This window comes from Haliotis rufescens, unplaced genomic scaffold (assembly GCF_023055435.1).
Source record: "Haliotis rufescens isolate VD_foot unplaced genomic scaffold, xgHalRufe1.0.p SCAF_12, whole genome shotgun sequence".
In the NCBI taxonomy this organism is placed as follows: domain Eukaryota; kingdom Metazoa; phylum Mollusca; class Gastropoda; order Lepetellida; family Haliotidae; genus Haliotis; species Haliotis rufescens.
In genome coordinates, this window is record NW_025963802.1 from 15,798,636 (window position 1) to 15,822,454 (window position 23,819).

General features: G+C 42.3%; 3 protein-coding genes across 3 annotated transcripts; 1 reads left to right on the forward strand and 2 right to left on the reverse strand.

Annotated features, from left to right (window-relative positions):
- Nucleotides 1–1,523: 1,523 nt before the first annotated feature.
- Nucleotides 1,524–3,658, reverse strand: LOC125378403. Its single transcript, XM_048393879.1, has 3 exons — nucleotides 3,642–3,658; nucleotides 1,920–2,110; nucleotides 1,524–1,774 (listed from the first exon to the last, which is right to left on the reverse strand). Exons 1-3 carry the CDS (start codon nucleotides 3,656–3,658, stop codon nucleotides 1,524–1,526), a joined length of 459 nt encoding a protein of 152 aa, XP_048249836.1.
- A 3,179-nt stretch (nucleotides 3,659–6,837) lies between these two features.
- Nucleotides 6,838–15,106, reverse strand: LOC124146076 (toll-like receptor 13). Its single transcript, XM_046516145.2, has 2 exons — nucleotides 15,025–15,106; nucleotides 6,838–9,986 (listed from the first exon to the last, which is right to left on the reverse strand). The coding sequence occupies exon 2, from the start codon at nucleotides 9,983–9,985 to the stop codon at nucleotides 7,925–7,927; it is 2,061 nt and encodes a 686-aa protein (XP_046372101.2). The 5' UTR covers nucleotide 9,986; nucleotides 15,025–15,106; the 3' UTR covers nucleotides 6,838–7,924.
- A 5,966-nt stretch (nucleotides 15,107–21,072) lies between these two features.
- LOC125378404 (cyanophycinase-like) lies at nucleotides 21,073–23,737 on the forward strand. The gene is made up of 2 exons (XM_048393880.1): nucleotides 21,073–21,297; nucleotides 23,597–23,737. The coding sequence occupies exons 1-2, from the start codon at nucleotides 21,124–21,126 to the stop codon at nucleotides 23,735–23,737; spliced, it is 315 nt and encodes a 104-aa protein (XP_048249837.1). The 5' UTR covers nucleotides 21,073–21,123.
- The last annotated feature ends 82 nt before the right edge of the window (nucleotides 23,738–23,819 follow it).

The window sequence follows — 23,819 nt, forward strand, 5'->3', positions numbered from 1 at the left end:
GTGGCGCCCTAGTGGCGCAAGAATAGGCCCATTTCTATGGGTATATGACGAGCAGTGACAAGACTGATAAATATTGATTGTATTGAAAGTCTTAATATGTAACCTTGGCATTTGTCTAAGATACTGATTTTATTTGGATGTATAGCAAAAAAGAATAAAAAATAAATTGTCTGGTAAATGTTTCAGTGATTACATCTGTTACTTGTCAGCTTGGCTGGTCTGGTTGGTCTGTGTGAGGTGTGCTGTTTGCAAACGTGGGGTGGGCTAGTGCTGGATGTGCTTCTATATAGCCACAATACTACAGGGTGGTATAGAATTTTATGTATTGATTCATCTATTTTCTCCGCAATTTTATATGTTTATTCAGGTTTTTACACCACTAGAGTTTTATCTATCAACATAATTTTGACATGTACGCCATAATATCTTGTGTTATTGTTTCATTTATTCATTTATAAATGTTTAACAAATATAATCATGAAGAAAGAATTCACTTTTGTTGTTTGTTGGAATGTTTAGATGTTACAGTTTATGAGATCAGGGGCCAAAGGTGCCTGTTGTATCATCCTCATGAGACAGCACACTGGTAATACAGGTGTCTCACATCACACACGACTTGAACCCCATGAGGCTGCAATATGTGAAACCCATTATTGGTGACTTGAGTTTACATGGGTTCAGGTAACTGTGTGGTCAAAGGCAAGTTGCTGTTACAAGGGAGAACTAGGGCGGTCGGGTAGCCTAGTGGTTAAAGCGTTCGCTCGTCACGCCGAAGACCCGGGTTCGAATCCCGACATGGGTACAATGTGTGAAGCCCATTTCTGGTGTCCCCCGCCGTGATATTGCTGGAATATTGCTAAAAGCGGCGTAAAACCATACTCACTCACTCACTCACTCACAAGGGAGAACTAACATATGGCAGTATTGTGTTGGCCTTGTGGTGGTACCAGTCTTGTGTTGGCCTTGTGGTGGTACCAGTCTTGTGTGGGCCTCACAATGGTACCAGTCTTGTGTGGGCCTTGTGGTGGTTCCAGCCTTGTGTTGGCCTCACAATGGTACCAGTCTTGTGTAGGCCTCACAATGGTACCAGTCTTGTGTGGGCCTCACAATGGTACCAGTCTTGTGTGGGCCTCACAATGGTACCAGTCTTGTGTGGGCCTCACAATGGTAACAGTCTTCTGTTGGCCTTGTGGTGGTACCAGTCTTCTGTTGGCCTCACAATGGTACCAGTCTTGCGTTGGCCTTACAGTGGTACCAGTCTTGCGTTGGCCTCACAATGGTACCAGTCTTGCGTTGGCCTCACAATGGTACCAGTCTTGTGTGGGCCTCACAATGGTACCAGTCTTGTGTGGGCCTCACAATGGTAGCAGTCTTGCGTTGGCCTCACAATGGTACCAGTCTTGCGTTGGCCTCACAATGGTACCAGTCTTGTGTGGGCCTTGTGGTGGTACCAGTCTTGTGTGGGCCTTGTGCTGGTTCCAGCCTTGTGTTGGCCTCACAATGGTACTAGGCTTGTGTTGGCCTCACAATGGTACCAGTCTTGTGTGGGCCTCACAATGGTACCAGTCTTGTGTTGGCCTCACAATGGTACCAGTCTTGTGTGGGCCTTGTGGTAGTTCCATTCTTGTGTGGGCCTTGTGATGGTACCAGTCTTGTTTGGGCCTTGTGGTGGTTCCAGCCTTGTGTGGGCCTTGTGGTGGTTCCAGCCTTGTGTTGGCCTCACAGTGGTACCAGTCTTGTGTGGGCCTTGTGGTGGTACCAGTCTTGTGTTGGCCTGACAATGGTACCAGTCTTGTGTGGGCCTTGTGGTGGTACCAGTCTTGTGTGGGCCTTGTGCTGGTTCCAGCCGTGTGTTGGCCTCACAATGGTACTAGGCTTGTGTTGGCCTCACAATGGTACCAGTCTTGTGTGGGCCTCACAATGGTACCAGTCTTGTGTTGGCCTCACAATGGTACCAGTCTTGTGTGGGCCTTGTGGTAGTTCCATTCTTGTGTGGGCCTTGTGGTGGTACCAGTCTTGTTTGGGCCTTGTGGTGGTTCCAGCCTTGTGTGGGCCTTGTGGTGGTTCCAGCCTTGTGTTGGCCTTACAGTGGTACCAGTCTTGTGTGGGCCTTGTGGTGGTACCAGTCTTGTGTTGGCCTCACAATGGTACCAGTCTTGTGTGGGCCTCACAATGGTACCAGTCTTGTGTGGGCCTTGTGATGGTTCCAGTCTTGTGTGGGCCTTGGGTTGTACCAGTCTTGCTTTGACCTTCTGATGGTACCAGTCTTGTGTCACAGAAATTACACAGCCAAGAAAGCTACAACTGCTAAATCGATAATAACAAGTAAGGGAATGAATGAAGTCAACACTAGTCCAGCAAATCAAGGTGGCCTCTAAAAAATCTATTCTGGACCGGACAAACCTGAGACTTGACTTAAACGCAACTCAACGCCCTTTGATGCACGATGACGCACAGCTGGTTCCAGAGCCAGATCACACGTCCCCCATTATAAGTCATCTCTTGACCGCCTCCGTGGTGTAATGGATGGTACGTCGGTGAAAGATGACACTCTCTTACTTGCCTGGCAGTCGGCATTGGGGGTATAAAATAAAGCATGGTCGACTCGCAGTCCGCATCGTTTGTCCGATGATGGGTATCAAGTTAAACTGCATGGTATCTCTGTGGGCTAGCAGTGTAAAACCGGTTAGTCCCCATTACTAGAAGCAGCCAAACACGTAAACGTACGTCGAAATATTCATGCAATAATCTTGAACGCGACGGTTACCCCATTTCACCAGAGTCAACGCTTTTAACAAACAAGAGGAACATGGGTACTCAGGTTGTAACCCAGAATACTAACAGGGAATAATTTGTATTTTCAAATGCAAAATAAACATTTCTTATGGTCACGTTAACCCAGCATCAACTCAGACGTTGATACATCTTCCCGAGTCAAGATAGTTAACTGACTTGAAAAGTCCAGTTTCCACCCTTGCTGAACCAGGCTGAAATTCCTGGGCTTGATCGTAGCGCCACCAGTGGTTATTATGAGTTATGTCCCTTCTAAGCCTCTCCTATGGACCAATCAGATTCCACCTCTAGTATCACTTGCATTTGTTTCAAACAAAATGGCGGCGTCGAGTCAGGACGATATGATCGATAACCAAGATCCTTATTGTGATAAAACGGGTCTTACGTCGCAAAGTGCATCAAATCACGTGAGCACCATGTTGAAAAAAGATGAAAAGATTTGAATAATATCTGTTGGCAACGAGTTGGCGGTGCACACGCTTTACAAATCTTGCAATCAACCGAAATCTGCACGGAAGTTTATGAACTGGATTTCGATTTCGTTGCGCGATTTAGATTGGACTATGCATAGACTCGTTAGTCAAGCCAAAATGTAACTACATAATACCAGTCTAGTTCATCAAAGGTGGAAACTGGACTTTTATAGTCAGTTAACTCTCTTGCCTCGGGAAGTTGACGTTTATATTACTTGCATTCGCAAGTGCACCACCACCACTAAGTCAAATTATCTCAGTATACAAGTTAGCCCTGCTTTTGATACTATTGATCATGCAATTTTATTACACAACACACGACTCAACACACGACTTGGCATTCGGGGAACAGCTCTCCAGTGGATCCAGTCCTACCTGTCTGACCGAACCATGTCTGTTAAGATCCATGATCGTAATTCTACAACATGCAAAAGGGGGCACGGGTGGCCCAGTCGTCTAAGGCGCCGCGATTCGCTGTGCAGAGTTGCGTCCCTTGGGCACGCCAGAAACCTATGATTGTGGGTTCGAATCCCGGTTCGCCCCAATTATGTTTCTAGGTTTGTCAGCACCATACCCGTGCTCGTGGGTTTCACCGAAGTGGTAAACGTCTGAGACCTGCATCACTTCGGGCTTTCCTCCCACATTAAGCTGACACGCCGTGATATAACTGGAATACTGTTAAAAGCGGCGTTAAACCCAACTCACTCACTCACTACAACATGCAAAAGTCACTATGGTGTACCACAGGGTTCAGTCCTTGGACCTCTGCTTTTCACAATTTACATCCTGCCAATTGGAGATATCATCCAGAAACATGCTCTTAACTTGCACCTCTATGCGGACGATAACCAGATCTACATTTCCTTTAAAACTTCCGAACTGTTTCTGAACCTCGCCGCCCTTGAGCGCTGTATTGATGACATACGATCCTTGATGAGCTTCAATTATCTCAAACTCAATGAAGAGAAGACTGAGTTTTTAATTCTTGGTTCGCGACAGCAAGTCAGAAAGCTTTACCCTGACTCTGTATACCTTCATATTGGTGATACCACTGTGTACCCAACTGCCAGTGCCCGTAATCTGGGAATCACCTTTGATTTAACAATGGCCATGGACACTCATATTTCACTAACCAGCAGAGCATGCTACCATAGCATCTATAACATCAGTAAAGTCCGCAATCTACTTGATACTCCAACAGTTAAATTGTTGATGCAATGTTTTGTGACCTCCAAACTAGATTACTGCAATGCATTGTATGCTAATCTTCCCATGATAGCCATATCAAAGCTACAACGCATTCAGAACTCTGCAGCTAGATGCATCTCTAAAGTTCCAAGATCCAATCACATCAGTCCTGTCCTCAAAGCACTACATTGGCTTCCAGTCTCCTTTCGTATAAACTATAAGATATGTATCATCACTCACGACTGCCTAAACAATAGCGACTATCCAGACTATCTCAAAGATCTTATATCCCTGTACTCTCCAGAGCGTGCTCTCCGATCCTCTGGTGGAACTCTACTGTATCAGCCTCTGTCTACTTCTGCTATGTCTGACCGTGCCTTCTCCTTTTGCAGTCCACAGTTATGGAACTCTTTGCCTTTGAATCTGAGAAACTCTGCTTCTAAGGAAACGTTTAAGTCTCTCCTCAAAACCCACTTCTTCACCTCAGCTTTTCAATAGATCTCCTGATTGTTGGCATATGTACATGGACATTACTTTTTAACTTTGTCACAGCGCCAGTGAGCAACTGTCGATGGATATTAGGCGCTTTGCAAATCAATTATTATTATTATTATAAAAAAATACCAAATTACAATATATATACGTTAACCTTTTGGCACACATCACACAGAACACCCATCATTTATGGTCTAAATAACAATAAAGCATGTTCAACGTGGCAATGTATTTTCATCGACTTGAGGATGACAATGAAGCATGTTTAACGTGCTAATATATTTACACCAGATTTAGGATGACAATGCAATATGTTCAACGAGGCAATATATTTACACCAGATTTAGGATGACAATGCAATATGTTCAACGTGGCAATATATACACATGCACAAAAGTTAAGCGCCACCATATTCATAGTCTCTTGATTTCACGTGTGGGAATCAGAAATACGAAATATGATGATGTATGACTGAATTAGGCTTCCATAGTTTCATGAACCCAAATTTGTCCAGATACCACAAGGAAAGCGTGCTTTACGTGTTGCTGCAGTTCCCCTACCCTATAAATAGTGAAATTCAAGTTTCAGACACGTGGTTGCATTTTGCTCCTGTGTGAGATTCCCCTTCCAATAGAGGTTGAAAACCAGCCATGGTGAGGAGAAAGTTAACGAACGCTGAAATATGGCAAGTGATAGGCATGAAAAATTCTGGCATGTCACCCAGGGCCATTGCAAGACAAATGGGTCGTCATCACAGTGTTATCACTCGCTTGATTATCAAACATGGTCAAACCAATGATGTCAATGACAGGCATAGGTCTGGTAGGCCAAGAAAGACCTCTAACAGAGAGGATAGACGTCTTTTCAGGATAGTAAGACGAAATCCATTTGCCACTTCAACAGATTTAAGACTGCAGTGGATTACCCATCAGAGACTCTCGACGATGACCGTAAGGCGTCGCCTCAGAGCGGCTGGTTATAACGCCAGAAGACCAGTAAAACGTCCTCAACTGACTGAGAGGCACATGCGGAATCGTCTGATATGGTGTCGTGCCCGTAGTCAATGGAACTTGGCCAACTGGAGAAGGATCCATTGGTCTGACGAGTGTCGAATGCTGCTACGAACTGTTGATGGTCGAATATGTGTTTGTAGGCAACGTAACACTCGTTTTGCACCAAGGAACATCCAGAAGACCTTAGCATGTGGCGGGGGGTCTGTCATGAAATGGGGTTGTGTTTCCTTCGGCTGCAAACTTCCGCTGGTGACAATTCGTGGAAACCTGAATGGCCAACAATACCAAGATGCCGTTCTTCGTCCAGTGGTAGTCCCTCCTTTTGACAACCATCCTCTTCAGACAAGACCTGTTTACATGGACGACAATGCTAGACAACACAGATCTCGGGCAGTTTTGGCTTATTTGCGCCAAGAAGCTATTGCCACTCTTCCTTGGCCGGCCTGTAGTCCGGATCTTAATCCGATTGAGCATCTCTGGGACATTCTTGGCCGGAATATCAGACATCGTGATCCCCCAGTTCAAAATCTCGCTGGACTTGAAGCCACACTTCATGAAGAATGGATCCGTTTGCCTCAGAGAAGCATTCAACGACTTGTATGAGTATGCGGCGTAGGGTTGAAGCTGTGGTCAATGTCCGTAGATCATACACACGTTACTGACGTTTTTATTTTGCAATAGACTCTGCACTCCTCAGGGTGTCTATGTGACACCTGATATGGTCTGCTGATATCATGACAGTTACATGACAAAAAAAGTTTTTCAATGTTTTCTAATCCTTCAATTTCTGGTCTTCGGTAAAATTCCATTCTGCTCATATTCTTTTGGAACACAAGATAAACTTGCTTTGGGACAACTTTTGCATCACATGAGGTTTACATATACGGCTGATAACAATCGTACATCTCGTTATAATAGTCATCATAAAGTGCCAAAAGTAACAGCTCACAAATATGGTGGGTGGCGCTTAACTTTTGTGCATGTGTATATTTACACCAGATTGATGTTGACAATTCAGCATGTTTAACATAACAATATATTTACACCATCTTGAGGATGACAATGCAACATGTTTAACATAACAATATATTTACACCATCCTAAGGATGACAATGCAGCATGTTTAACATAACAATGTATTTACACCATCTTGAAGATGACAATGCAACATGTTTAACGTGGAAATATATTAACTCAATAGTGAGGTGGACAATGAAGCATGTTTAACATAACAATATATTTACACCATCCTAAGGATGACAATGCAGCATGTTTAACATAACAATGTATTTACACCATCTTGAGGATGACAATGCAACATGTTTAACGTGGAAATATATTAACACCATATTGAGGTTGACAATGAAGCATGTTTAAGATGGCAATATATTAACATCAGTCTGAGGAGAAAAATGAGGCATGTTTAACGTGGCAATATATCGACACCATCTTGATGATGACAATGCGACATGTACAATGTGGCAATATATTTACATCATCTTGAGGATGACAATGCAGCATATTTAACGTGACAATATATTGACACAAGCTTGATATTGACAATGCAGCACGTTCAACATGGAATATATTGACACCAGCTTGATATTGACAATGAATCATGTTTAACATGGCAATATATTAACACCATCTTGAGGATGACAATGCAGCACGTTCAACATGGAATATATTGACACCAGCTTGATATTGACAATGAAGCATGTTTAACGTGGCATTATATTTACACCAGATTTAGGAATACATTAAAGCATGTTCAAAGTGGAAATAAATTTACACCAGCTTGAGGATGACAATGCACCAGAAATGGGCTTTAAACTCGAATTGAGTTTTTGCGTGATGATTTAACGCTTAAATCTCTTACCAAATCCAATGTTACTTTGTGAAAATGATAGGAAGGAAGTATGTTAAAGTAAATACGTTTGCTTGTCGACATAGAAACACACTTTATTCCTCTAGACAGTTTCTCAGGCGCTGTTTAAAAACCTTTTGGGCTGCAGGAACATTCGGCCACTCAATATATGTTGTTGACGTCATCAACGCGCGCAGAGAAGACGTCACGTGACAGGCTTTAACGTGTTCCAGTAGGATCACAACGAGTTTAATTTCCTGCTTCAGGAAAGAATTCAGAGCCATCTGTAGCTCAAACTGACACCAGTCACTCTTCATGTACTCATTGGAGATGACGAGGACAGTCTTCCTGCTTGAATCCAGAGCTTCAAACACGTTGTCCACAATGAGTTTACCGCTTTCAAAGTCTCTGCTGTGTTCACACAGTCGTAATCCCGCCTCGCCCTCCAGGTACCCCATCAGCTCGTCGTACACCCAGTCACCGTCGGGGTTGCTGTAGGAGATGAAGGCGTCGTACTTCATCTCAAGCAGTGGAACAGCCTGTCCTCGTTGACGCCGTCGTCTCAGTAGCGATATCCAGTAGAAGAGATACCATCGGTATCGATAGGCCACTACAGCTGTGATGATGAACACCAAGGCAATGCTTATGATTATTGAGAGAAGCACAGTGTATTCCTTTCTGGGTGAACAGGACTTGGCAGTTGGGTTAAAATCTTTGAGCTGCAGAGGGTGAACATTCGGGGCCCGACACTCGTATCTGCGTGGATACTGTGTAAACTTGATACTGTGGTTGTCTATGTTTTTTTTCATCCAGTTCCGGAACCAGAGTAGTTCGCACGTGCAAGTAAAGGGGTTGTTCGACAAATTAATCTCTCGGACGCTGAGGCGGAACTCAAGGGGAAAGGTCTCCTCCTTAATCATTTTGATGTTGCAGCCATCGAAAGAGATCTTTTTTATACTTGTGACATTTTCGAATACATCACTTTTCCATTTGGACAAAAAATTACCATTCAGAAAAAGCTCCCGAAGTTTTGTCAGCTGGGAGAAGGTCCCCGATGGAAGTTCCTTGATGAAAGTGTCTTGCAGTACTAGTTTTTCAATGGCCTTCAGATTCAGGAGAAAGTCCTTCAGAAGGTACACACTTATGTCTATCTTCGTGCTGGTCATGTCCAGTATTCCAAGGTTTGGTGTGTGTTTGAAAAGAGTCACCGGGTTAAAACGTTTCGGTGATAGAATACGGTTATTTGCAAAGTAGAACTTGTACAAACTTGTGGAGTTGAAAGCAAGATCTCCAATTCTTTTCAGTGACCCTAAATTGGATATATGTAAGCTCTGGAGGTTGTGGAGGTTAGCAAACACATTATCCGGAAGTTCTTCAATTCTGTTGTGACCAATGCTGAGTTTCAATAGATTCTTCAGGCACGTAATTGATGAGACATCCAGGTTTCTGATGGCATTATTTCCAAGATCTAAGCTTCGTAACCGTGGAGTTAACGGTCTAATATCCGACAAACACAGTTGTGGAACAGCAACTAAATTATTCTCAGCAAGAGTCAAACGTGTCATATTGGGAATGATTTGTTCCAGGATTAACTGTCTCAAATTGTTCTGTGAGAAATCAACATACTGTAAATTCATCATGTGCGAAAATGCAGTTGCGTTGAAAGTCCTCAGACTTCCCAGAGCAATGGAGAGCCTGCTCAAGCTGTTCAGATGTCGAAACACTGTTGCATTAAGGGTTTGTTCAGGCACTTTGTTTGCTTTAAGTCGGAGAGTTTTAAGAGGACTAGACACTCCCTGCAGAGCTGTAATGACGTCTGTGAGCGGCAGGTATGTCTGTTGCCAATCCAGAACCTCAAGGTCATCCAAGTCCCGAAAGGCATCGGGTGATACTCCTGTGATGTTGTTTCCTTTCAGGTAAAACGAAGTCAGATTGCAGAAGGTCAAGTTGGCAGTCATGGCCCCGGTGACCACGCCCAAGTTTATGTTTGTCAAGAGGACATCTGTAATGTCTGGAGGAGCTCTAGGGATGTAGTTAAGATGGTTTCCCTTGCCATTGCAGGACATCCTTGGACGCTTACCATAACAGTACTTTGGGAGCTTCCTGGCTGCATTTGCAAAACTCACAAGGACCACCAGTAGTAGTGAAGTCTTCATTCTGTTTCCAAACAAAAATACAGTGTTAGTATTTGTTACAACATTAAAGGTTTCAAGCATTTTGTGGTAGACGTGTGAAGGACATTTCCAAATTTGACGGTGTCCGATGCAATTCCCTTTTTTGACTTACACAATATATTCCCGTTTTTTTTCAGATGAACAATTGACTTGCCTTTGCATGTTTTTGTGACGGGTACCGCTGGTGGGGCAGGATACGCTTATCTTTTCGCGAATATCTGGTATCATCGCTATGTGATAATGATTCATAAACACAATGTCATGCTTTTGATATGGATGGTTTTTGCCGAGACTTCGTATGATCATGGAAATGTTGTCGCTTTTATTTATATTTATACATATCCATTATCTTACACATTTTCTGAGAAAAGGTAATCAATGATACAACATTCAGCAGTATTTCAGCTGTATCACAACGGCCTGTAAATGATGGAATCCTTGGCTGGTTTGAATCTATTATAAGGCACGAAAGCATTAAAAAATTCTTTGTAAATTCATACAAAATGGAGGTCGAAAATGGCGGCTACCTTCTCAATAGCTTCGATGCTGTGTTTGCTTTTCTTGAGTGTTACTGAATTTGGAAACATTGGAAACAGAAAGTTAAGAGATAAGTGAGTGAGAGTGAATATGGTTTTACGCCGCTTATAGCAGTATTCCAACACATTCACTGCGGGGGACACCGGAAAGTGGTCTTCACACATTGTACCCATGTGGGGAATCGAACCCGGGTCTTCGTCGTGACAAGCTAACGCTTTAACCACTAAGCTATCCCACCTCCCCTTATTAAATAAGGCTAAGGAATGACCGGCCATGAATCATTCCATCACGGCAAAAACAATATATGATCATGGTCTGATTTTTTTGTAACATTTCAAAATGGTGTCTCAGGGCACGTGACAGGCAAGCCAGGTTCGAACACATTGAAAAGACCTTCTCATGGTTATGCGGGCTTTGCGGTCTTGAGATCGACTCGAAGCTCGGTCGCCTCCAGTTGCCCATTCAGTGACAAGAATATCCTGTCCCGTTGTGTATTCAGAGATGAACTAAGTGCAGTAAAGTTTATGAGAGTATCAAACCTTGAGTCGGGTTAATTCGTGTATGTATGGGATTATCCTTACTTTGCCACCAGGTGGTGGGGATTAACAGCGGTGGTGTTTTCACAAGGAAAGGGAGCATGTCCAAAGGTGGCAGGTGAACTGATCTCACTTAGACAATCAACAGCTAGAGGTCCCTAACAGTGAACACGGTTAACCTCATGAGCCAGCCGGTTGATGGAAGATAAATAGTTTTCACTATATGAAAGTATTAAATCATGGCGAAATGTTCCGAGATTTGGACTACAGACAAGATTCAATACTGATCCAGTCGTGAACCTGTTTGTCAGACGTGCTTGTGCCTTGCTGTTGGTGAGGATTGGTGACATGGACAACGTCTGGTGGCATGCCATTGAAGACACCGACCTTGCCAACCCAGCCGCCGACCCTGCACTACTTCAGTTTGCGGACTACGTGACATATGCAGTGGGAGAAACCTGATAGAACAATGTGGAACAATTTCAGCAAAACGATGGGGCCAGGGCCCAGTTCCACAAAGCTATCTTAGCGCTAAGTCGGTCGTAACTCCTATTCTTTAACACTGACTTACGAAAGTCATAGCACTAAGATCGCTTTGTTGAACGGGTCCCAGAACCACAAATCATGTAGAGGGTTGGCATGCCAACATGAGCACAAATGGTCATCCACATCCGAATCTATTCAAGTTATCCAACGCGAAAAGGATCAGCTTCTGGTGTATGTGAAGACACCTGTACAATATGCAGATTCCGTTTCACAACTTGTTGGACTTTAGTTTTTAGTTTAAATTTTAAATTTTAAATTTGATTATGTACTGTGTAGTGTATGTATTAATACATGTATTAACAATTGATAATGACATGAAGACACATCAGATTATTTGCTGTGCAATGTATGAATGTATGAATTCTTAAAATAGTCTGTATAAACATGCAGTATAACATGTGTAGTTATCTACCAATGTGCAATAAAATGTGGCGATGAGCCCTGGTGACTCTGATTGTTCTTCCAATCAACACACATGACTGCATCACCTATTCCAAACCATAGGTGGTGGCAGAGTGAGGAGACCCCGACTGTACGTGTTTGACGGTGTAGGTTGGTTGGTTTGATGTTTAACGCCGCACTCAACAATATTCCAGCTATATGACGGCGGTCTGTAAATAATCGAGTCTGGACCAGACAATCCAGTGATTGATATCATGAGCATCGATCCACCCAGTTGGGATCGATGACATGCATCAACCAAGTCAGCGAGCCTGACCACCCGATCCCATTAGTCGCCTTTTACGACAAGCACAGTCACCGTTTACGGTTTAAATCACAAAAGCTGAAGACCTATTCTACCCCGGAATCTTCACGGGTCGACGGTGTAGGTAATTAGGAGCTACGATCTTCGGACTCATTACTTCTGGACTTCGAGAACCTCGCACGGCTATGCGAGTCAGAGAGCGCGTCTGAGCCTCCTAATTGCCGGCCACACAACGGCAGTACAAATGGTGGCTTCTGAACTTCATGTTTATTAAAATACACCTATGGCATTATTAAATTGTTTCAACTGTAGAGACCCATGAAGATTCGGGGTAGGCGACTACTGGGATCTGGTGGTCAGGCTCGCTGACTTGGTTGATGCATATCATCGTATCCCTATTGCGTTTACAGACCGCCGTCATATAGCTGGATTATTGCTAGGAGCGGAGTTAAACAACAGACAATTTTTCCCCCGGGAACGGTTAGGCCTGAGACAGTTCTTCCACGGGGATGAAATAGCCTGGGCTAAACTTTCCCCGGGGAAGGAATATGATAGTGCCGTCCCTTCCAGAGCGGAAAAGTGAGCGAAACCATTATTTAAATTTCCAGAAGCCTAAAATTAGGAGGGAAGGGGTATTTTGAGGAGCGAACGAGTCTTTTCTTTATAAAAGGAAAAATATTCCCCCCCCCCCCCAAAAAAAAAGAAGAAGAAGAAGAAGTGAAATATCAATGTAATGACCAAAAACTTCATTATTGCTCATATACATGAATGGGTTTTATTCATAATACTGAGAGGCCATAGGCCTATAGTACATATTATATAGTAATGGGTGTATATACATTTATAAGGTAACACATTTGGAACTTCTTAGCTTCATTGCATGCATTGACATTGTACATTGACAGTTTTTTCGTTATTACTCCATTTTTACTGGACATTAATGTAACAAATTTCTGTAAGCTTTGATAACGGATATAATATTTATCAATGAGCTGTTTTCTGAGTTCAGCATTCAAGGGACAAAGTAGTAAGAAATGGTATCCACTTTCTACAGTGTTTAAATCATAAAACTGACAAATTCTGTGTTCTCTCACGGTCCCCATATATCTTCCCGTCTCAATAAAAAGAGTTCGTGTGAATCACATCTAAATCTTGCAAGCGCAATTCGAAATAATTTTAGGGTCACATCTAATAAGTATTGCTCTCCGCAGAAACTGTTTTTACAGAGGGAATAACTTGATAGTTTCTTAGATACTGATAAGGAAAAATGCCAATTTTGTATTTACAGTAAACTACGGTTATAACGAACACGCTTATAACGAACTGGCGGATATAACGAACTTACTCTTTTAGTCCCGACTATTTGCTGTAGTTATGCTGTATATATGCTTAGAACGAACTACGGTTATAACGAACTAAAATTAATGGTCCCTTTGAGTTCGTTATAACCGTACTTTACTGTACATATGTTTCAGGGTCTGAGTAAAAGCATCTATGAAATGATCTGGTATATACGTATCATGTTCTGTCCATATATTACCATAACCACATGAATAAAGTTGATGCTTAACAGGTATTATGTCCGGTAGATAAGATTCAGCCTTAGTCCCATCTTTTCCTATCGTTGTATATTACCTGGGCTAAAAAGTACCTTTAATAACGTTATATATACAGTAAGTATAATAGGAAAGGTGGAGCTTGCCTCTGGACATAGCTGGGACTCACCCGCCGAATCTCAACCAATTATACCATATCATATATAGTTTATATATCATTTTACATAACATACATAGTGATATAATATAGCCTGAGTATTTCAGTCAATGGAAACAATATTGTTCAGTAACCATCGCAATTTATACTTCAGATATTTGCAATATTATAAGTGTTATATCATATTTCAATGCAATTCAAAAGGGTTTGAAGGAAACTGTCGTATTGTTATCACAATAGTTTCGTCTTCCATGTATCCACTTGACAAATAGCGACCTGGTAGTTTATTCAGAGACGGATAAGACTCAGAAGAACAGCTGGTGTTGTTGATTTGCATTTAATTTGTCGAGAATCTCATTATTTCATGACCTATATGAGTATATGGATAAATCGAATTCGACTCAACCAGGTTTCAATTGGAATTCGACTCAACCAGGTTTCAATTGGAACTCGACTCAACCAGGTTTAAATTGGAATTTGACTCGACAAGATTTCAATTAGGATTCGACTGAACCAATTTTCAATTGGAATTCGACTCAACCAGGTTTCACTTGGAATTCGACTCAACCAGGTTTCAATGTATATTCGACGATATGTGATATATTTTATAACAGTGTAACTTTTGGTTGGATGTTGATTAATCTACTCATCTTCAGTGTATCTTTTGTCTACTAAAAAGGGGTGTCTTGTCAAACAGCATGTTTGTCAAATCTCGTGACCTGGCTATGCCATCCACGAAGGATCAACTAGATGATCTAAACATGACAAGAAAAGTCTGATATTCTATTCCTGAAGTATTTTATCACTTAAAAGTCACAAATTTAGCAACATTGAGGTAGACTCAAATAACATAATATTCAATTCTACATTTCATAAACATAGAAACCCTATGAAACAATGCACGCAACGAAGGGTAATTCTACGACCACCGAAGTCTAAAAAGTAATTTGGACAAGACATTTAAATAACAAAAAATGTCCTACCTTGGTCGCGAAGCATCAACTGCACACGAAAAATCCGGCTGTAAACCTGTCTTTAGATACCAGACGTGTTACATTCTCTATGATATTCGTTCTGTTACTAAACAGCACTGTCATTTTGTTCAGGATGTGAAGGCACATGTCCCAAGCGCGCGACGAAAGGGACCTTGACAAGAGGATGTAGATCAGGTTAAGTTGACCATATTCGGGGCACACTTTCGTTTTGATCCTATACATAAACTGAGAGAAAAAGAAAATATACACTTGAATTTGGATTTAACCAAACAAATACAAAAGTAATCAAAACGTTACTAGGCTGAAAAAAGTCGCCGAAACACTAAAATCTTAATGACCAAAACACAACTATGATACCTCTATCAAAAATATCACTATTGAAAAACATTTCTTGTTCGTTCCATTTTTAGCTACCATCAAACGTGTGTGTGTACTTTCTTTTGCTCGGCAGTTTATGTTTGAATAATAATTATTCTTTAAGACGAGGCGGTCGGGTAGTCCAGTGGTTGAAGCTTTCTTTAATGGCCCGGGTTCGATTCCCCTCATGGCTATAATATGATGCCCCTAAAATTGCTTGAGTATTGCTTAAAGTGGCATAAAACCATACTCAATCACTATATAATTTAAGTTATGCTGTACTGTGCAATAATATTATGTGTGCTACTTGTTATCTATTACCTATTGATTCTATGAAGATTTCAAAGAGCGTCATGTGATTCTGGCTTAAATTTTGTTTTTTTTATACAGGTTACATCATTCAAAGCCTCAGTAAAGCCTTAAAGAAATATGATGGAAGACCCGTGGTTAACGATGGCATTGCAACATGCGTGTTCCATGCAGAGTCTCACATCGGTTCATTTGATTGTCTGATTGTCCTGGCAATGATCTGAAGATATTTTGGGTTATGATTTAGTGGCAATATATTGACACCATCTTGAGGATGACAATGCAGCATGTTTGACGTGGCAATATACTGACACCATCTTGAGGATGACAATGCAGCATGTTTAACGCGGCAATATATTAACAACATCTTGGGGATGACAATGCATATGTTTAACGTGGCAATATATTTACACCATCTTGAGAAAGACAATGCAGCATGTTTTACGTGGCAATATATTGACACCATCTTGAGGATGACAATGCAGCATGTTTAACGTGGCAATATATTGACACCTTCTTGAGAAAGACAATGCAGCATATTTAACGCGGCAATATATTTACACCATCTTGAGAAAGACAATGCAGCATGTTTTACGTGGCAATATATTGACACCATCTTGAGGATGACAATGCAGCATGTTTAACGTGGCAATATATTGACACCTTCTTGAGAAAGACAATGCAGCATATTTAACGCGGCAATATATTTACACCATCTTGGGGATGACAATGCAACATATTTAACGTGGCAATATATTGACACCATCTTGAGGATGACAATGCAGCATGTTTAACGTGACAATATATTGACACCATCTTGAGGATGACAATGAAGCATGTTTAACGTGGCAATATATTGACACCATCTTGAAGATGACAATGGAGCATGTTTAACGTGGCAATATATTGACACCATCTTGAGGATGACAAAGCAGCATGTTTGACGTGGCAATACACTGACACCATCTTGTGGATGACAATGCAGCATACTTAATATAGCAATATATTGACACCATCTTGAGGATGACAATGCAACATGTTTAACGCGGCAATATATTAACACCATCTTGAGGATGACAATGCAACATGTTTAACGCGGCAATATATTGACACCTTCTTGAGAAAGACAATGCAGCATGTTTAACGTGGCAATATATTTACATCATCTTGAGGATGACAATGCAACATGTTTAACGTGGCAATATATTGACACCATCTTGAGAAAGACAGTGCAGCATGCTGAATGTGGCAATATATTGACACCATCTTTGGGATGACAATGCAACATATTTAACGCGGCAATATACTGACACCATCTTGTGGATGACAATGCAACATACTTAATATAGCAATATATTAAGACCATCTTGAGGATGACAATGCAGCATGTTTAACGCGGCAATATATTAACAACACCTTCGGGATGACAATGCATATGTTTAACGTGGCAATATATTTACATCATCTTGAGGATGACAATGCAACATATTTAACGTGGCAATATATTGACACCATCTTGAGGATGACAATGCAGCACATTTAACGTGGCAATATATTGACACCATCTTGAGGATGACAATAAAGCATGTTTAACGCGGCAATATATTGACACCATCTTGAGGATGACAATGCAGCATGTTTAACGTGGCAATATATTGACACCATCTTGAAAATGACAATGCAGCATGTTTAACGTGGCAATATATTGACACCATCTTGAGGATGACAATGCAGCATGTTTAACGTGGCAATATATTGACACCATCTTAAGGATGACAATGCAGCATGTTTAACATGGCAATATATTGACACCATCTTGAGGATGACAATGCAGCATGTTTAACGTGGCAATATATTGACACCATCTTGAGGATGACAATGCAGCATGTTTAACGTGGCAGTATTTTGACACCATCTTGAAGATGACAATGCAGCATGTTTAACGTGACAATATATTGACACTATCTTGAGGATGACAATGCAGCATGTTTAACGTGGCAGTATTTTGACACCATCTTGAGGATGACAATGCAGCATGTTTAACGTGGCAGTATTTTTACACCATCTTGAGGATGACAATGCAGCATGTTTAACGTGGCAGTATTTTGACACCATCTTGAGGATGACAATGCAGCACGTTTAACGTGGCAGTATTTTGACACCATCTTAAGGATGACAATGCAGCATGTTTAACGTGGCAATATATTGACACCATCTTGAGGATGACAATGCAGCATGTTTAACGTGGCAATATATTGACACCATCTTGAGGATGACAATGCAGCATGTTTAACGTGGCAGTATTTTGACACCATCTTGAAGATGACAATGCAGCATGTTTAACGTGACAATATATTGACACCATCTTGAGGATGACAATGCAGCATGTTTAACGTGGCAGTATTTTGACACCATCTTGAGGATGACAATGCAGCATGTTTAACGTGGCAGTATTTTGACACCATCTTGAGGATGACAATGCAGCATGTTTAACGTGGCAGTATTTTGACACCATCTTAAGGATGACAATGCGGCATGTTTAACGTGGCAGTATTTTGACACCATCTTGAGGATGACAATGCAGCATGTTTAACGTGGCAGTATTTTGACACCATCTTAAGGATGACAATGCGGCATGTTTAACGTGGCAGTATTTTGTCACCATCTTGAGGATGACAATGCAGCACATTTAACGTGGCAATATATTGACACCATCTTGAGGATGACAATAAAGCATGTTTAACGCGGCAATATATTGACACCATCTTGAGGATGACAATGCAGCATGTTTAACGTGGCAATATATTGACACCATCTTGAAAATGACAATGCAGCATGTTTAACGTGGCAATATATTGACACCATCTTGAGGATGACAATGCAGCATGTTTAACGTGGCAATATATTGACACCATCTTAAGGATGACAATGCAGCATGTTTAACATGGCAATATATTGACACCATCTTGAGGATGACAATGCAGCATGTTTAACGTGGCAATATATTGACACCATCTTGAGGATGACAATGCAGCATGTTTAACGTGGCAGTATTTTGACACCATCTTGAAGATGACAATGCAGCATGTTTAACGTGACAATATATTGACACTATCTTGAGGATGACAATGCAGCATGTTTAACGTGGCAGTATTTTGACACCATCTTGAGGATGACAATGCAGCATGTTTAACGTGGCAGTATTTTTACACCATCTTGAGGATGACAATGCAGCATGTTTAACGTGGCAGTATTTTGACACCATCTTGAGGATGACAATGCAGCATGTTTAACGTGGCAGTATTTTGACACCATCTTAAGGATGACAATGCAGCATGTTTAACGTGGCAATATATTGACACCATCTTGAGGATGACAATGCAGCATGTTTAACGTGGCAATATATTGACACCATCTTGAGGATGACAATGCAGCATGTTTAACGTGGCAGTATTTTGACACCATCTTGAAGATGACAATGCAGCATGTTTAACGTGACAATATATTGACACCATCTTGAGGATGACAATGCAGCATGTTTAACGTGGCAGTATTTTGACACCATCTTGAGGATGACAATGCAGCATGTTTAACGTGGCAGTATTTTGACACCATCTTGAGGATGACAATGCAGCATGTTTAACGTGGCAGTATTTTGACACCATCTTAAGGATGACAATGCGGCATGTTTAACGTGGCAGTATTTTGACACCATCTTGAGGATGACAATGCAGCATGTTTAACGTGGCAGTATTTTGACACCATCTTGAGGATGACAATGCGGCATGTTTAACGTGGCAGTATTTTGACACCATCTTAAGGATGACAATGTTTAAGATGTTTTAACTTTCCGGCACTCAACATACATGGTTGATGTCATCTGCGCACGTCGAGTAGACGTCACGTGACAGGCTTTAACACGCTCCAGGAGAATCACAAAGAGTACAATTTCCTGCGTCAGGAAATATTTCAGAGCCATGTGTAGCTGAAACTGTCCCCAATCACTCTTCATGTACTCATTGGAGATGACGAGGGCAGATTTCCAGTGTGTTAGACTAACATTGTGAAAACGCCTATCAGTGAGTTCGACAAACTGTCTCACATCACACACAAGTTGAATCCTACATTGCTGCAATATTTGAAACCCATTATTTGTGACAGAGTTTACATTGTCTCATGTAATTAGCTGTTACAAGGGAGAATAACACATGGCTCATACAAACACGCGCACGCGCACATACATAGAAAGACACACACACATACAGACATAAACACAGACGCACAGGCACAGACAGACATAGACACAGAAAGGCACAGACACACACACACACACACATACACACACACACACACACATACGCATACAGACACCAGACACACACATACACAAAGAGGAAGACCTTGTTGACCTTGTGGTGGTACAGGTCTTGTGTTGACCTTGTGGTGGTACAGGTCTTGTGTTGACCTTGTGGTGGTACAGGTCCTGTGTTGACCTTGTGGTGGTACAGGTCTTGTGTTGACCTTGTGGTGGTACATGTCTTGTGTTGACCTTGTGGAGGTACAGGTCTTGTGTTGACCTTGTGGTGGTACATGTCTTGTGTTGACCTTGTGGTGGTACAGGTCTTGTGTTGACCTTGTGGTGGTACAGGTCTTGTGTTGACCTTGTGGTGGTACAGGTCTTGTGTTGACCTTGTGGAGGTACAGGTCTTGTGTTGACCTTGTGGTGGTACAGGTCTTGTGTTGACCTTGTGGTGGTACAGGTCTTGTGTTGACCTTGTGGTGGTACAGGTCTTGTGTTGACCTTGTGGTGGTACAGGTCTTGTGTTGATCTTGTGGTGGTACAGGTCTTGTGTTGACCTTGTGGTGGTACAGGTCTTGTGTTGACCTTGTGGTGGTACAGGTCTTGTGTTGACCTTGTGGTGGTACAGGTCTTGTGTTGATCTTGTGGTGGTACAGGTCTTGTGTTGAAGTTGTGGTGGCACAGGTCTTTTGTTGACGGTATTGTTCCACTATAAGGTATCCCGATGATTTTCTATTCTTTCTTGTGTTTAGACTGTTCATAAGTAAGGGAAAACACTCGGAGTCGTGTTGTAACTAAAACTTCATACATTTTGGACTGCGATTCGTAACAGAACGAAATGCCTCAATATCCCTATATAATGTCGAGAAGTATATTATCAAACATGAACCGACAGAAAATGAAAATAGAACCCTCATCAACCCGCCTCGTAATAGTGACAAACCAACAATTCATTTAAGCATTCATTGACGCTGATGTCTACGGTGAATTCTGTTACAGTTGTTTCATCTGGCTGTTTGGTCTAGTTTCCATGATAAGGCCGGCAATCTTGGTTTGGAGATAAACTAGTCTATATATACGTGTATTGTAACATACTTCTCGAGAAAGCTAGCATACACAATATGAAGGAAATATTGAAGCTAGTCACAGTTGTCTGTGCCATGAAGGTAATAACGTCAGTGAAAACCACTGCCAAGCTACCTCAGTTTCCTCAGTATGGGAAGAGTCTGATCTTGGCCGGGGGAGCGGTCGAGGACAACAACGCGGACATCTTTGGTCGAGTTGTGGCGATGGCTGTAAGTTGAAGCAAATATCTTAAGTTGTCGAAAGGTAAACAAATTAACATTTCAGTGAGATATTATTTACATTTTATGGAGTGAATTTGACGCAATCTGAGTGAGTTGGGCGTAACGCCGCTTTTAACAGTATTGCAGTTATATCGCGGCGTGTCAGCTTAATGTGGGAGGAAAGCCCGAAGTGATACAGGTCTCAGACGTTTACCACTTCGGTGAAACCCACAAGCACAGGTATGGTGCTGACAAGCCTAGAAACATAATCGGGGCGAACCGGAATTCGAACCCACAATCACAGGTTTCTGGCGTGCCCAACGGATGCAACTCTGCACAGCTAAACCGCGCCGCTTTAGACGACTAATCAGTATTTTCCCAGTATTTTGAAGGCATCACATTGCTGGTGGAAGTGTAGTCTCTTTGTCCTCGTGTATTGATAACCTGTTCTTTCCAACAGTGTATATTGTCCTTTCAGTTGATGTTTATTTCTGAGGTGGGTTCAAATACGAGAGTGTTCCTGGTTATGAGTGAGTGAGTGAGTATGGTTTTCGCCGCTTTTAGCAATATTCCAGCAATTTCACGGCAGGGGACACCAGAAATGGGCTTCACACATTGTACCCATGTCGGGAATCGAACCTGGGTCTTCGGCGTGACGAGCGAACGCTTTAACCACTAGGCTACCCGACCGCCCCTCCTGGTTATGATCCTTAGTCTAGTGGTAGAGCGTCAATCCGGAAAGCGGAAGGTCCGGGGTTCGATTCCCGACCGCGTCATACCAAAAGACGTTTAAAACCTAAAACTCGTTGCGTAATGGTTCACATATATTTCCCCATATATTATATATATTTCAGATGCAATTTAAAGCACATTGGGACTTGCGGAATTATACAGTATGATTTAACACATTTAACTGTGTCTTGGGTATATTTTTAGATCAAATATCAAATATCATTTCTGAGGGATTCTTTGACGAAGAACTTGAAATCATACTTGCATTGTTTGTCGTATTTTCGCACATAACATTCATCGATAGGGGGACGAGTCTTCCTGCAGGTTACGGAAAGGGGCGAGTGGTGACGAATGGACATTCATCGATTGGGGGACGAGTCCTCTTGCAGGTTACGGAAAGGGGCGAGTGGTGACGAATGGACATTCATCGATTGGGGGACGAGTCTTCTTGCAGGTTACGGAAAGGGGCGAGTGGTGACGAATGGACATTCATCGATTGGGGGACGAGTCCTCTTGCAGGTTACGGAAAGGGGCGAGTGGTGACGAATGAACATTCATCGATAGGGGGACGAGTCCTCTTGCAGGTTACGGAAAGGGGCGAGTGGTGACGAATGAACATTCATCGATTGGGGGACGAGTCCTCTTGCAGGTTACGGAAAGGGGCGAGTGGTGACGAATGAACATTCATCGATTGGGGGACGAGTCTTCTCGCAGGTTACGGAAAGGGGCGAGTGGTGACGAATGGTTTCAACCTGGCGACTTCCATTTCAGACTATCCTTGAATAATATGTTGACACAGTTTTGAAAACTGAACAAACGAACATTCCGTAATGCCTAATATATGGTTGCGATTGTATGGCAGTGCTTCCCACGTACTGTGCAACGCCTCCTCCGTTCAAATGTTTATCCCACGGAAGCGAGAGATAGACGATAATTTTGACGGAATCAGTTTGTACGGGCCGTAACTGTCGTTCCGAATACCCCGTGTTAACGTTTTCGAGGTTGCATGATTAGAAAACACATTCCGACGGTCACTTTCGTGATCTGGTAAGAGACGCTTTGATTGGTCGGATGAAAGGTCTTTCTGACTTGATCCGTAATGGGATGTCCTCAGATCTTTGTTTAGCGATAGCAAGAACTAAGATCTGATTTTACTAAGATTGTATCTCAGTGGGTTAGCACTATAAAATCGGCATTAGTCCGGACTAGTACAAGCAGCCACACACACACGTTCATGCATGTCGCTATAAAAGTGCAAAAATCTTCGACGCCAGGTTTAACCCCATTTCACCTCACCTTGTCTGTCAGCGCTATTCCCGTGGTTATGGTCTGTGACCTTCGTGATATGAGTGAGTGAGTGAGTTTGGTTTTACGCCGCTTTTAGCAATATTCCAGCAATATCACGGCGGGGGACACCAGAAATGGGCTTCACACATTGTACCCATGTCGGGAATCGAACCCGGGTCTTCGACGTGACGAGCGAACACTTTAACCACTAGGCTACCCGACCGCCCCTTTCGTGATATGAGGTAGCACGATACCATAGCCAAAGAACTCAACTCACTTATTTCATCAGGGTGGTAAGGGCATAGCCAAGCTTGGCATCATCAACGCTGCCTCCGCCGACCCTGCTGACTCCTACAACTACTACCACGACCTCTTCACCAAGACGTACGGGGCTCTTGAAACAAACTTCATCCCCGTCACCATCAACTAGATTCACCCAATGATGATCCTTAGTCTGCTGGCATTATCCGTGCAATGTTAATATGAACCACCTCGCTTATTGATTTCTTCAC